General features: G+C 45.0%; 1 protein-coding gene across 4 annotated transcripts in view; it reads left to right on the top strand.

The window, feature by feature from the left end:
* Nucleotides 1-14758, top strand: part of ALPK1 (alpha kinase 1) — a 51428-nt gene that overhangs the window by 24474 nt on the left and 12196 nt on the right. For all 4 annotated transcript variants that reach the window (XM_085309195.1, XM_085309204.1, XM_085309186.1 and 1 more), the window contains exons 3-5: nucleotides 722-876; nucleotides 12379-12577; nucleotides 14541-14600. In XM_085309195.1, coding sequence (XP_085165321.1) covers nucleotides 722-876; nucleotides 12379-12577; nucleotides 14541-14600 — 414 coding nt within the window. The remainder of the gene's footprint in view (nucleotides 1-721; nucleotides 877-12378; nucleotides 12578-14540; nucleotides 14601-14758) is intronic.

Genomic DNA, 14758 nt, shown 5'->3' with positions numbered 1-14758 from the left:
GGGCCAGCCACGTGTTTGTAGAAAATGCAGTGTCGGTCTCCATTCCCAGACACGTGGCCTAAGCAATCTCTTCCTGCTATAGAAGTGAGCTTCTTTCAGAGCACATTGAGTAACTCAGACCCCAACAACATCTTTTTGACTAGATTGTCAGTCGGATAATTATTCCCAAGAACGTACTGTCGTTACTTGTTGTACCCCGTTAGCTCTTTGTCTAATCGCTGTGTGCAGCCCAGGTTTACCTCCCAGTTTGGATGCGGCCTTTAAAGCTTGTAACAGGGCTTCATGATTGTTATGAGCAAAATCTTAAATACAGCCCTTAACGCAGGGGGGTCGGACTCCTGCGCTGTTACCTTCGTTTGTCCTGCCAGGAAAGCCCTTCTCAGGAGGGGAGAACACTTCCCCGCGTCTGTCTGAGAGCAGCCCCTCTCGCGTAGCTGCCCGGGGCTGGGGGGCAGAGCGGGGGGCTGCGTTACTTCTGCTAAAATGGCAGCTTCAGTGCCTGATGGCTCCTGCGTAGCCGAGGGCAGAGCAGACTAGGGTAACCGGTGACAGGCAGCCCTTCCTGCCCTCGCGATAGAGCCTGTGGCAAGAGCRAACGGTTCGTGGCAGCTGTGAAAAGGCTGGGGAGGGCAGGTGTGCTTTTTGCGGGGTGGGTGCCTTACCCTAACGCTTAGGGCTGAATGCACCGCAAGGCCTTTTACCTGCGCTCTGGCCTTTGCAGCCTCGCTTCCYGACGAGCTGAGGACCCTCCTGGAGGAGGCCAAGGAGATGAAGTGGCCCTTTGTGCCGGAGAAGTGGCAGTACAAACACGACGTCGGCCCGGAAGACAAAACGAACCTGCAAGATGCGATCAGCGCGAGGCTCCCTGAGCTGCTGGTACGGAGCTCACCACACCTGCCCTGTAACACCTAGGGCTGCGGCGCGTGAGAGGGTGCAAAGCCCTAGTAGGTAATCCCGGGATTTCAGGGCCCTTTCTTTTCCCGCGCTGCCGCCGTAGCAGTGACGCGCTGGTTGGCAAGCCGGGGCGAGCGYGTCCCTTTTGGGAAGGGGCTGCTCCCGGGGGCCAAAGGGCCAACGCGAGAGATGGGGCTTTCATTTGTGCTTGGGCAAGAGAGGGGCCCAGGAGCTACAAATCATTTCAGGGCTTTTTGTTAGAGTTGGTAGGAAGCAACGTGTGTGAGTCGCTCCCTGTGAGGCAGCTCATCTCTGCCTCGCTCGGGCGTGCTCCGGGGCAGGAGGAGGAGGCAAAGCGCTGCTTCCAACCGCTGCCTGATGCCGAGCACGTAAAACCAGTCGGCGCTCTGCCTCGGGGTTGGATTTTGGGCCCCTCGGCTCTGGGAGAGCGTGAGCGCGGCACCGCGCGAGACAGGACAGCCGGCGCTCGGGTTTGGGGTCCGGCTGGTAGCTGCGGTCTTGTGTGCTCTCCCCGGCCGGGGAAGAGAAAATGGATTGAGGGGGGAGAGTTTTCCCTATATCCAGGTAGTTGACTGCCACTATGCTGAGAAAAAAGTGCCTAGATGTTAAGGAAAAGAACATGTGTACGTTGTTAGCAAGGCCAGTGCTTAGCCTCTCGCGCACATGGCAATCCGCAAGTCAAAAACACTAGCACCAGACTGCTGCCCTGGGAAGGGGAAGCTGAGAAAAATGCCTCTGGTGGAGGGGGAAAGGCGGCAGAGCCTTAGAAGAGCTCACGAACAGGCTCTGCCTTGTCCAAAAGTGACCAGAGGGATGTGCAGGGATCTTCATGCACAGAGCACTTTGCAGGAGCAGGACTTTGCTCACTGAAACGCGCAGTGATGACTTTTTCGTGCGGTTTCTACTCCCTATGTGCACTGCCGACAGTAGGCTGGGCACTTGCCCTGTCAGTTCATCTGGGTCCGTGGTGTAGTTCTGTTTCCAGTAACATCCAGAGATTAACGTTTACCTCTTTCCTGGAAATCTGGTGTTGAAATAAAGCTAAGGTGAGAAATGTTTACAGAAAGTTAAGRTTTTTCAACAGAATTATATGCAGTTTTTAATTCAAGACTGCTATGAGGAGGGAAGGGTTATTTGTCTTAGGGGGGGTTGCATTATTAGACAACTGCTTTTTCAAGAAAATGACTTGGCAGGGTCCCTTTGGGGACCTAACTTGGCCAAGGGCAGGGAAGCCAAGAATTTACTTGTGCAGCCTCTCATGTGGGTAAAGGATGATTGTCTGAGTAAGGAGTTGCAGGATCCAAATTGTGCTCRGGGATCCTATCATGAAAGTTGAGGAGTTTAAGATTAGAAAGCAGAAAGAAATGTTGGATTGCTTTTTGTTTTTCYAATTTTCTCAGATGTTAGACATGCCTTGCAGCAGATAGAGGACTCCCTGTTTGGTAGCAAATGTGATYTCTAGTCTAACCAGTGTCTCTTTAGCAGGACAGACATAAACTAAAGATGAGGGGTTTGATTTTCTTGCACTTACTGTGGTGCACATGCCAAGCCAAAACAGTTATGTTCCTCGTGGGAAGGGGCAATCTGACCTGAAAAGCTGGGCACCTGGGTGGGAGCTGGCCCCATGGAAATCAGGCTGCAAAACTGCCATTAACTACAAGGAGGAGCAGGAGATTTTGCCCGTTTCAGTGAGAGCCCTGCCCAAATAAGATCAGCAAGTTTTTTTCTTTGAGGACACTGATTATTTCTAACGCAGAAGCAGTCAGAAGGCCAAAAAAAGCCAACAACAAGGTTGTGATTGCTGCAAAGCAGATATTTCAGCCCAAGCATCTCCTCCCAGCATCATCCCAATCCCGGAGTCGGTGATTGGGGGCGGGGAGAGGTGGAGAAAAACTCTTCTTGGGTATTTATTTTCTTCTCTTTGGTGTGTGTGGCCTTAGACAGAAATTTATGGCAGTGGTTGACCTCCTTTACAATCCCCACACAGCGCTCTAACTTTGGAGCGTTTGTCTGCTTTCTCCCAGGATAAACACCTGCAGTAAACTCCCTGAGAGACCTGGATAGATGGGAGATTAATGTGGCTGTAATAGTGGAGCAGTGTTTTCGGCATTATGCCCTCTCCCCAGGTAGATGGATCTTTTCTGAGATGATACCAATTATTTATTGCTGAAACATCTGTTGATAACTGCAGCTGCCCTTGTTAAACAAAGCATATCATGGGGTCATAGACTATAGGGACCTAAAATCCTACCGCATGCTAGCTTTAGACTATTCACCAACACCCCCTGAAGTCCATTGGTTACCGTTGTCTTCAGTGTTTCATCATGCGGGTGAAAATACTTTGTAAACATTGTGCTGCCTTTCCCCATGTGCTTTGAAGTATTATTTCATCTTCATTGGTAATTTATATTCCAGTGCTATTGTACCATGGGAAAAAAGGGAAAACCTTTTTTTTTCCCCCATTTAAGTGTAGATAGACTGACATTTTGACCTGTATTATTAGTATTAGTCAGGAAAAGGGATTTTTTCCCCCTTCATCCATTCCCCCCCCCCTTTTTTTTTAATAAAATATCAAGGCAGAGCAAAGGCTGCTTCAGTGCTTTGAATAAAAAGCTGGGGGGGAAATGAGGCTGAAGAGAAGTGATTACAGTGTGATGAGGAAAGATAAAAGTCTGAACAACTTTTTTCTTCTTTTTTGTTTTGGCATGAAGGACAGAGGGATAATTTAATTCCCTAAAGGAAAAATAAGTCTTTGTCAACTTATTGTTCAGAAAAACCTTTAAAATTTTTCATCTGTTTATTTTAATTTGCCATGCTTAGAATAAGCTCATAAACCGTAATTCATTACATTTAAAAAGTGCTTTGAGATCCATGAATGAAAAGCACTTCATTACCATAACACACTGGCGCTGTTATGAGGGGCCAGATCTGGCTACCCATGCTCAAGATGAGGATGTTTTACTCRGTGAGTAGGCTGAAAAGCTCCATGAGACCAGCACAGGGAGTAAGCGGATTAGGCTTTGGCTTCAAGGGTTTGCCTTAGTGTTGCACTTTAGAAAGTGGGATACCCATTGCTGGCGGCTGCATGCTAGTTTGATGCATCAGGAAGGCAAAGCCACCTGCACCCTTTTAAAGTGCTCTTCTTTGCCTTTGCTGGGAGATCATTACTTCTGCATGCTGGCTAAAGCAGGAGGAAAGCATGGCAAAAACAGATTGGGGGAATGGAGGGAGAGAAGTGAAGGGAGGGGACAGTTGAACCAGAGCTTCCTCAGCACTCTGGCTGCAGCCTGAGTTCAATGGGAGTCACGCTGCCTCATAGAGTAGAGCTCAGTGCAGTTTGGCAATATAAGCAATTTTTTTTCTTCCTTATCTCTCCAACATATGAAATTACCGAACCTCCCAAGGGATTTGAAGGCAGCAGATTTGTAGTAGCACTTAGTGCAAACCAGCACTTCTGGTTTTACAAGATCTTTGCATCTTTGGAAGACTTTTATTTTATTATTTATTTTCCCTGCTGGGGATTCACCAGCCAAAAAAAAACCCAACCCAGTTCAACAAGCTCAGCATAATGTTTTCCCCGTTCTAGCAGATTTTAAGAGAATCGCACTGTTACCTACTATCAGCTAGCAAACGTGCCCCCCTCGTGCAGCCCCCTTYTCGGCCACATCTCCCATGTGGTGGGAATTTGCACTGAGGTCCAAAGGATGATAACTAGTATTTGCTACCAAAGCAAAAACTTGGAAACACAATGATTTTTGTTGTTGTTGTTGTTTTATTAACAAGTCAAAGCAAAATCAGAATTGTCACAGGACCTTCCTGCCAAATGTAAATATAAAGGGATTACTTTTCCTCTCTTTTAAAACCCACGTGTTCTGCAGGGTTAGGACTGGAGCTGCACTTCCAAAACAGAGGCTTCTAGCGGTTCCCCTTCCTGCCGATCTCCGGTATCGGAAGTGATAGAAATATCCTTCTGCTCTGTGAGCAGCCAACAGAGGGCAACATGCCCATGTACACATAGGCTTTGATCTGGCAAACTCTGTGGTGGGGTTTCGCCCAAAGACCGCTGTGTGCGTGCAAGCAGCTCTCTTGTGGGATTATTCATGCTATGTGGGTTTGGGCCTTTTTTTTTTTTTTTTTTTTTGCTTTATCAGAGCCCATGCTCAGACCTACCCTAATGATGTCGGACTTCGCTTTGTTGTTATCTTAGGTATCAATATCTACCGAGGCTGACGCAGGTATTCAGCCATAGACCAGGCTGTGCTGGGATAGGAACAGTGCAAATACAGAAGCAAAGTCAGACTTTCAATTCATTTCATCATCTAAGGCCTTGCCCATGCAAAGACACCGAGGAAAACAAATTGCAATTCATGTTTAAGTGGACTTGCTAAATGACTTTAAATCTGTGGGTGACACTGGCCTCTGGATTGAAGGTGTCTCAGTGYAGTCTTGCATGCAGGGGGACGCAGGGAGCCCTCAGCTTCGCAGTGGTGGAGGGGCTGCTGGATGGGCCCTGGYCTGCGCCTCAGCAGCTCCGCAAGAGCGGGTCTCATTGAGGTGCATCTGCACCCACCATAGGAGCGGTGCAAGCTGATCCCCAGCTTCCTGCCATAGGCAGGGGGAACATGGATATTTTGGCCCTGTTTGTGCAGAATCCCGTTGAAGTTAATGGGAGTGTTGAAGAGAATAAAAAACAGGCCCAAGCAAGGGCTGCAGGGACTTTGGCTAATTACATACTTATGGATTATCATTAGGGAAACYATTCTGAGGGAAGTACCCTAACTAGTGTTGGGGGGGGGGCACTTGAGAGCTGGGAGCCTTTGAAAAAGTTAGAAAGAAGGGGCTGAGGATTTAGTTTTCTCTGCCTTGTACCTGTTGGTGTGGTAATAGGAGAATTAAAGCCCTAAATCTTAGCCCTGGGATCTTAGTCATTCAGGCTGACCTTTTGCTACCTGCCTCATAAGAGCTCTTCTTGGGTGATCCTGGTGAAGTGGAGAGTGACATGACAGAACTGTAGCTGTGGGCCAAATTCAGCACAAGAGGGAATCCATGGCCTCACAGCATCCTTTACGTTGGGCTGATCYCTGACACTTCAGGCCTTCTGAAATTAGAAATATCAGAGACTAGGTTCTCTAAGTGCAGGAAAACAGCAGCTGCCTCCTTTGTGATGGACAGTGCTTTGGACACTGCGCCCAAGTGAAGCTGGAAGTTATTTGTCCTMCTGGATCCAAGGGCAGCTTTACTGCTTGGGTACAGGATGACTTTCCTGATGTTGCCAGCATGCAATGCTGAAAAACACTGTCTTCCACAGTGGCTCACCTATGTGGAAAAAATACAGCAAAGTTTGTATAAGGAGCAGCAAATGAAAAATGTGAAGTCTGACATTGGGTAGCTAGAGGGGTGTTGGTTCACCTTGTTCATAGCGAGGATTTTCTTTTCTCAGATGTTACTTGTTGGAGTATTTCCTCCCTAGAAGATACTTTGAATTGTATTACTGAGATTGCTATGCTGTGTTTTTTCTTGCAAGTTTAACTACYTCTCTGATGAATTCATATTTTGAGGACACACAGATTTAGGAAAAAAGGACTTTTGGGTCTTTAGCTCTGAGTATAATGGGCTTGATCCTACCCCGTCAGAGAGAGTTATCATTGGCATTTAGCTATTTTTAAGTATTAAAATATCCCCTTTAATGTATATTTTARCATACCACAGAGAATTACCTCAAAAGTTTAGACATAATCTAAATCTAGAGCACAGCAGGGCAAGTCTTAGGTCCAAAAATTGCTTGTTGTACCTATCCTGAGTAACAAGTAAAAGTGAGGGACTCCTTGGGATGACAGTCCCCTAAATCCCTGCTGCCTTGGTAAGTATACAAGGCCCACAGGAACTTCCGCTTGAGGAGTTTCCCCAGTGTGTCAAACAGTTCTGCTTCTGTCTTACCCCAAAATGCTGCTGTTCAGCAGCCTGAGCTGCCTGCTGCTTTTCTCCCTCCTGACACTGCTCAAGCTCATGAGCTTTCCACTTGTGCTCACAGGTAGCTGTACTCCCCTTGCTGCTTCTACCTGCAAACAGCACTGAGATCTACATGAAAATAGCAACCTGGTCAGGGATGGTACTTTCCTTCTCTTGCAGGGGTGTGGGAGGTTCTCTCTGCCAAGGCTTGGACCACATCACGGGAGCAGCTCCTGCCAGCTGCACTCTGCAGACAATAATCTGCTGCAGCGATGCTCCGTGCAAATAGGAAAGGGAGAATCATTGAATTGGAGAGGGCAAGCTTAGAACAGCAAATGGAACATACTGGAAGTAATAAAACTAAATCACTGGCAAGCAAAACTGGAAAAAGAAAGAGATATCGATTAAAAACTGGGATTATTACTGATGTAGTGCTTTCTCACTTGGTGAAAGAAAATTTGATTGGTTGTAAAAACTGACCTATTCTATGGTATTTTGAGCTGCTAATAATGGACCTAATGTTGTTTTCACTGAATAAACAGCCAACCCTCTATTGCTTTGAGAATGAATAATTTGAGCTAATTGACAGCTTCAGAAGCTCAAGCCCTTAAACTATGTCCTCTCCTGATCTGAGCAGAGAGGTGAGTGTCCAGAATCCACTGAGTCCACTACTGTTTACTATAGGACTTGACTGCCTAGCATTTCAAGCTTATCCATCTGTGCGTTGCGGACATGCTTTCTTCTGCCCATCAYGGAGATGGTAGGAGGCTTAATTCATTGTTATTTGTGGAGTGTGCAGTGATTGCCAGCTGAAAGGCGGCGATTGATAGAGAAGTCCCGTGCAGTGACAGCAGATTTGGTCTCTTGGAAATGCACGCTTTGCTAACAGTGCGTGGGGTAAAAGGGTGAGACTTCAGCTAAATCCATTGGTGTTTTGACTGTGCATTTAATCTGACAGGGGACGAATGTAGGAAAAAGAAGTGAGCAATTTGTTAGGGTTCATGTATTTCAGTGATGTGGTAACTAGGGGGAGAGATCCTGAGAGAGAGAACTAAGGCACTTGGAAGTATGTGCCATTGAAACTCCTGCCCTGTGCACAGTTAGAATTTGTGTTGACGATTCTTTATTTTTTTTAAAGATTTTTAAACCTTAGCCACAGTTACAAATGAAATAAGGACTGAAATGGYTCTAAGGTGAATGAATATAAGCAAACACAGTAATCCAGACTGTTTGTAAAGCTGTGGACGTACTCTGAAAACTAAATGATTCCTGCCCCTGCTTTCTAACCCTACTGCTTGCAGAAGCGTTTTTCCAAAGGAGACGCTCCCCAGTCTGCCTGTGAGGTTTGCCTATGGGATCCTCACTTTATAAAGAGGGCAGAGAGAGTGGATTAAATCAATATTTCATTTATTTGTGCTTGTAATTCCTCTTACATCAGCTGCCACATAAAGATTTCCCCTATTTTCTTCCCCTCCTCCTCAGCCTCATTTACTATGCACCAATAATTTCCCTTTGACGCTTTCCTGCCAGTTCTAGTGCCAGATGGCTCCAGTTTGAGCTTCTCCCCTCTCTTGGGAACAGCCCCCATTGTCAATGCAAAGGAGGCATCATGGCTTTGAACCCAAAGCTGGGACCCAAACTTCAGGCGCGATGTGAGGAGGAGCTAAAACACTAATGCAGGAAACCATGCAAACAGCACACCCTCCCACTCATCGCCATTAAGGAAAAACCCTTCACTAAAGGCTGTTTTGCATTTTCCCCAATGGTCCATGTATAGAAATCTCGTGCAAATTTAATTCTGTCACCACCTGATTCCACTTCCCAGCCGTGAGGTTCCCTTTGTGTCATAAACTCAATTAGACATATGCATTTCACATCATGGACACAGATGTTAAAACAAAGTGTGCCCGCACCTCTCTCTCTTTCTCTCTCTCTCGCTCTGTGTGTGTAGATGCGTATACATAAGCTTTAAAATGATAAAGAAAGTGAGTAAATCTGTTTACTGTGCTAGCCCGCTATGAAGAACAAAGTGCCCATATGTGGCGAGCAGAGCTGAATTTCTGATTGTGTTCAGCCGGGCTGTTACATCTTTGAAGTCAATAGAGTTTCCCTRGGTCTGCACTGGGTGACAGAGCACTGTATTAGGGCCTCTCTCGCATTTCATTTAGAAGTGGCCAGGGGAGTATCTTTGTGCATGTTTTGTGCATGTGCCCAGCACGACAGTGCATTATCTGTAGGTGCTAAGGAATTTTACAGTCACACCATTTGGCAGTGAATGAAAGAAGTGGGTATGAATTTCTCGGTGTACTACTTGGAACACGGGAATATAATTGCAAAGACTGACATCGAACATGTTTCTATGTGCCACACAGCATGCAGCCCTGCCTTAAAAAAAAAGAAAAAGAAAGAAAAAAAACAGCGTAGTTTCTCTCCCTGGCTTGACTTTTCTACGTTTTGTGTCCATTTGGTTTTGGAGAGGGACACAAGAGGTTTCAGCATTGAGCAGAGAGTTAAATTATGCAGCTGCAAGACTGCCAAGCCCTTCAGAATAGGATGCTTCGTTTAGATTTTCCACAATGCTATTGAAGTGCTTATTTTCCTCCTGAAGAGACACAAACAGATGCAAACTTCTGTAAACACTTTAGAAATGAATTCAGTGAGTTTGGCCTCTCAGCAGTGCTCAATAGCTGACAGAAAAATGTCTAATTAGTGCAAGTGGAAATAATAGGGCCACTTGGATTCCTTCCATCCTCCTCCAAGTCTACTTTTCCTAGGAACTCAAAGGCCCTTTTGTTTGGTAGGTCACCCTCTCTCAGGCTTTTGTGCTCCAATCTATTAAAGGAAGAAGGGGAGGAAAAAAAATAGATTAGGCGATGCTCTGTGCTTTAATATATGGCCTGTTCATGAGCATTTTGAATGGATAGTTTGCAGTGTCAGTTTACAGGTGCGTGGAGAGGGGGATTCCTCCATTGTGAGAGGCACAAGCAGAGCCGTGCGTGCAGAGCTCCAGGAATCCTTTTCAAGTGCCATCCTCTTAGAAAACTCAACTTGGGCTCAGGAAAAAAGGAAATTTGTACAAATCGGCCTCGCTGAAGTGCAAACAAGCTAGCAAGTACTTGCTGCAGATCAGTACTGCAATCCGGCATTCATGCCATACATTGTAGGCCCTTCTCCAAACCATCTGAAATAGGCTTTCTTTTGAAGCAAGTAAGTGTTGTTTGATCAGGCTGCTAAGATTCCTCCTCTAGATTGGATGGTGGTTATGCTGCCAAAAATCAAGATGAATCTTGTTGTCAGTGAGGGGGTTCTGATCTAAAGGCAAAAAGAATAGAAATTAGGCTGGGGAAGGGACCAAGRAATGTGCCCAAGTAACTTCAGTGGTGTCCGAAGTAGTTAGCAGAAGTTAGGTGTCTGTCTGCCTCGGTGCTCTCAGGCCTCTGACGCTTCACAAGGAAGGCAAGTGAAGGAAACATGCTGCAGACAAAAATGGGAGATAGCTGCCTAACCCGATGTTTTAGTGTGGAATTGTAGAAAGTTTTGTTGCCAGTCTCTTGCTCTTTGGTGGTGCAATGGGGCCTGATTCTCCCTCCCCTGTGTTTAAGTTTGTCATTACTAGAGTTATTCACTGATGTTGATGAGATAAGAAAGACATCTTTTTCATGAAGAAACTTGATATGGTTCAAGGTGTTTTTTGTTTTTTTTTCTTTTTTGTTTGTTTTTTCTCTTGTGATTTACATACTCCAAAACACTACTTTAGTACTGCCATCTCCGAGGTGTTAGAGCAAAGCTGGGCAGCAGAAGGCYGGACTCTCTGCTGACCGCGTGAGGCTGTTGAAAGGCAGGTGACCAACAAGACCGGTTAGATTAGGGCTGCACCTGGTACCCRTGAGACTCCCTAGCTAGAGATTTGTCTGCTGCTACAGTTGATTACTCTATTTCCAAAGCTGTTTGCTTCTCCCCTCCACACACTGTTTTTCATCATACTTTGCAGCAATTGTGTAAGAAAGAATCTATTTAAGAGTTTCATTTCATATTCTTTGTTCATCGTGTCTTCTGTGCTATGGAGAGATTTTGGCGCWGGATACAAAGGAGAGGACTCTGGTCACTGTTGTTAGTCATTCATCGTGCCCAGCTGAAAACAGCTGCATCAGAGAGATGTTTCAGTGAAAYGATGATTTGATTCTGCCCCCTGCTCTCCCCCCAGCCAAATGTTTGAAAAGCAAATCTCCTGGATGTTAGCGTGTGGAGCACTGCCTTGCTCCATGAGCAGGAGGACTGCCCCAGCTCTCTACGGGAAGCGCAGTGTTGGGATGGTGCCCCATCCTAACAGATGTCCGCAGGGATTCCCGGATACCCGCAGAGGCCGGGTGCCTCCATGCAGCTGCCCTGCCRGCTTCCCCTTCCCTTAGACAGCACACTGCCTCGGCAGCTCTGGCTGGTGCCTCGCGTCGCTCTGACGGCTCAGCCACTGTGGGAGTACCGAGAGAGTTAATGCACATTTAGAAATCATTAAAGATGACCTGCAAAGGAAAAACATTGGACTCCTGCCCTGTTTGTTCCTTTGTGGTGTACAAAGGAGCGTTTGATCCTCCCGTCTTAATGCTGCATTAATGCTGGTTGTTTATATTTAGAGTATTTAGAGCCTGGTCCCACAGGGAGCGGCAGGTCCCCTGGGAGTCCCTCGTTTCCTGTGGGACCTCTAAGGAAAAGGGGAAAGGAAAGCTGGAACTAAAATGTAGTATTCTCATTGAAGTTAGTGGGAGCACCAGCTGATCATCTGCGGTGATAAATCAGACCTTGTAGACATTTACATTTTCATGCATATTCAAAGAAGTTTCATTTTCAAAAATGGTTTGAAAATATGCTTTTTGAGCTATCTATGCCTCAGCATGCTTTATATGCCAAATAGAACGAGTGGTCGTTTCCCATCTCTGTATGGATGACTTGAGCTTCATCTAGGACCATATGCTATAGTGACCATTCCCAGTCTTTCCAGATTCTTATCCCCTTTGAACTAATTGCTGTTACTGCTATTAATCTATTGGGCATAATTTTAACAGAGCAGCAAATTATGTGGTTCTAGATACTACACAGCAAATGGACAAAAAAAAAAGTCTACAGCACTAACAAAGACACAGTTAGAACCTTCCTATCTTGAAAATTAAAATATGCCTGAAATTAGCCATAATTACAGATAGYAATAAATCCTATCTGATTGCTGTCCCCAAAATTTTCTCCTATACATATATGCATAGGAATGTGAAAATTAYAAGCTGAGTGAGGAGTGCTGAGGCAGCCTTTTAAGTGCTGGTGAATGTTTGGATCTTACAGTGGTCAGTACTTTGCTTGCTATAGAACCGTAGAGTTGCCTTGCAGCAAATATTTTTAAATGATATGTAAGCAGCACTGTTGAGCAGAGAATTCTTAAACCTGAATATTTTCCATAAACAGCTAACTGAGCCTTCACTAGTTGAGTTTCTTCAAGGCTGACTCATGATTTGGTGTTCTTTTCAGGTTTATTTGAAAGCCTCCATCATGGTCAAGGACTGTGTAACAGCAGCTGCTATTGTGTTTCTGATTGACCGCTTCCTATATTGGATTGATGCCTCGAGCAAACTTCTTCAGATTGCCAAAGGTCTGCACAAGTTGCAGCCAGCGACGCCGATCGGCCCTCAGGTGGTCATTCGCCAGGCTCGCCTCTCTGTGAATGCAGGTGACAAAACTCCCCTGCGCTCATCTCTCCATTTTCTCAGCTCAGTCCCARTTAGGAACTACTTGACTTTCAAGAAGATACCTTGTCCCTTTCTGGAGATGACATGCTTACGGTCTTGGTGCCATCTTTTCAAACATACAGCCCACTCCCAGCCCCCTCAAGCCCTCCCAGCTCCTCTCACTAGCACAAAGGGGATGGTATAAAGGGTYTCACAGCCAAAAGCGGTAGAGAAAATTGTGAAAGGGTGTGGAAAATACTAATTGGAGCTTTTGTTCCTTAACAAATCTTCCCTGCTGGTTTCAAACAGGGGTATCTGAATTGCTATACTTCGGACCAAGAGCCTTTAAAAAGTAAATTAGAATCGTGGCATTTTCTCTGTACTGTCCCAGCTGCTTTTTTTTTTTCTTCAGTAGACCCACTTGACTATACAAACAATGCAGCTTACAAATTGATAGAATTTGATTAAAAATAAAAAATGATATCCATCGTTCCTACAACTTGGACAGCACCTGAAGGAATTTTAGTGTATCTTCTCCTTTGCCTTTGCCTTGAGGGAGAAGAAAGTAAAGTCAAACAAGGTTGGCTTGAAAAACGCAGTTTAGTAATATTTTATTTGCATAAATTAGTGAGAACTGTAAGTTCCCTTCATAACCATTTTTATTTGTGACTATGGACTTGTAATGTGCCATTACCATGGTTTTAAGYTACTGACACATTCAATTTATGGGCGAGTTCAGCCAGCACTTACAGTTCTCCACTGACTGGAGCAGCCTTGTGGAATTCAGTTGGACAATCATGATAAAAAGCAGTGTTGAACATGAATAAAACTGATCAAATTATTCCTTAGGTATCTYCTGCAGGTTATCAAGCCTGCTATGGATGTCTCAGGCCACTGAAACACACACAAAAACACGACACCCRTATGACAAGCAGCTGAAATGCAGAATGCCCATCTTCTGTTGCATTCTATTTATGCTGTTTATTTGGTTATAAATTCTGTGTTTAGGGTGTTTCTTAAAAGCTGGGTAGCAAGTGATGGGGAGGCAGCATATCTCCCATGGTCCCAGGTTTTCCTGGGACAGAAACAGGCAGCTCTGCTGCCAAAGGAAGCAGACTGGACTGCTTTCTTCTGCAAGAGAGAAAAGTGAGGGATCCCCAGCCGAAGGGGAGAGCCACAGCTCAGTGCCTGCTCCAAGCTTGTTGCTACCCCCAGTGCTCTGAATCCAGCAGCAGCCCACTGAATGCGAGTGAGCAGAGTGAGAAGCGAGTGCCTTGAGTCATGTGCTGACAGCATCGAGCTTGTAGGAGCAGCTGGATTTGTTCCAAAATCATTGCACAGCCTTTACCTCTCTCATAGAGGAAAAGTGTCTTTTGGTTTCTCCTTATATTCACTTTACCRAAGCCTTGCTGTAGAATATGGACAATACACACAGCAATTCAACAGCGATACTAGAGCCTGACTTGAGGAAGCCTTTCCCCCTTTTTAAGGTTAAGCACTCTTCCAGGAATATATAGTGTGTTAAGGAAAATATATATATATATATACGTAATTTTATTTTACTGTGCAACCGTGTGTTACAGAATATAGCAGATGAACAGATACAGCTATCAACAGTAACAAATCTGTGTGCAAGTGATTTCAGGATGTAGTRAATTAAAAAATGTGGCTTCTTTGTGGGATTTTCTAAAGCAAGTGTCTAGCTAGAAACAGCTACCTCCTCAGCTGTTTTWAATGCAATATTTTTTGTATATTCAAAATTGCCAATAGCAAATAGATTCCTGACCGTGAGATAAAATCTAGCAGTGCGTATTTGAATGGAAAGTTTAGACTAAATGTGAACACAGTGACAGTGATGGGAAGATGAATAAAATTTGCAGGAGGCTTTTATAGATGAGTGTTTTTGTTCAATTCATGCTGCATGATGTATTTTTACATTCATTTCTATCTTTACTTTTTTATGAGGTAAACTTTTAAAAGCTGAATATATCTTAAGCAGCCTTATTAATGACAATGGAGCAACAGGTATGTATTCCTTCTTTTCCAATTTCATAACTCTTATTTTGGTGGGATTTTTTTTGTGCTAACTGTAACAGTCACACAAATTTCAAATAGGGCYGGTCAGACCTCAGTAATGACCCATTACATCATGCTTCTCTTTATCATCGCCTTTCTTTGCTAAA

The sequence above is a fragment of the Rhea americana genome, unplaced genomic scaffold (genome assembly GCF_003343005.1).
Source record: "Rhea americana isolate MKP2758 unplaced genomic scaffold, rheAme1 scaffold_106, whole genome shotgun sequence".
NCBI lineage: Eukaryota > Metazoa > Chordata > Aves > Rheiformes > Rheidae > Rhea > Rhea americana.
Note: the sequence above shows the minus strand (reverse complement) of the source record. Positions and strands in the feature narration are given on the sequence as shown.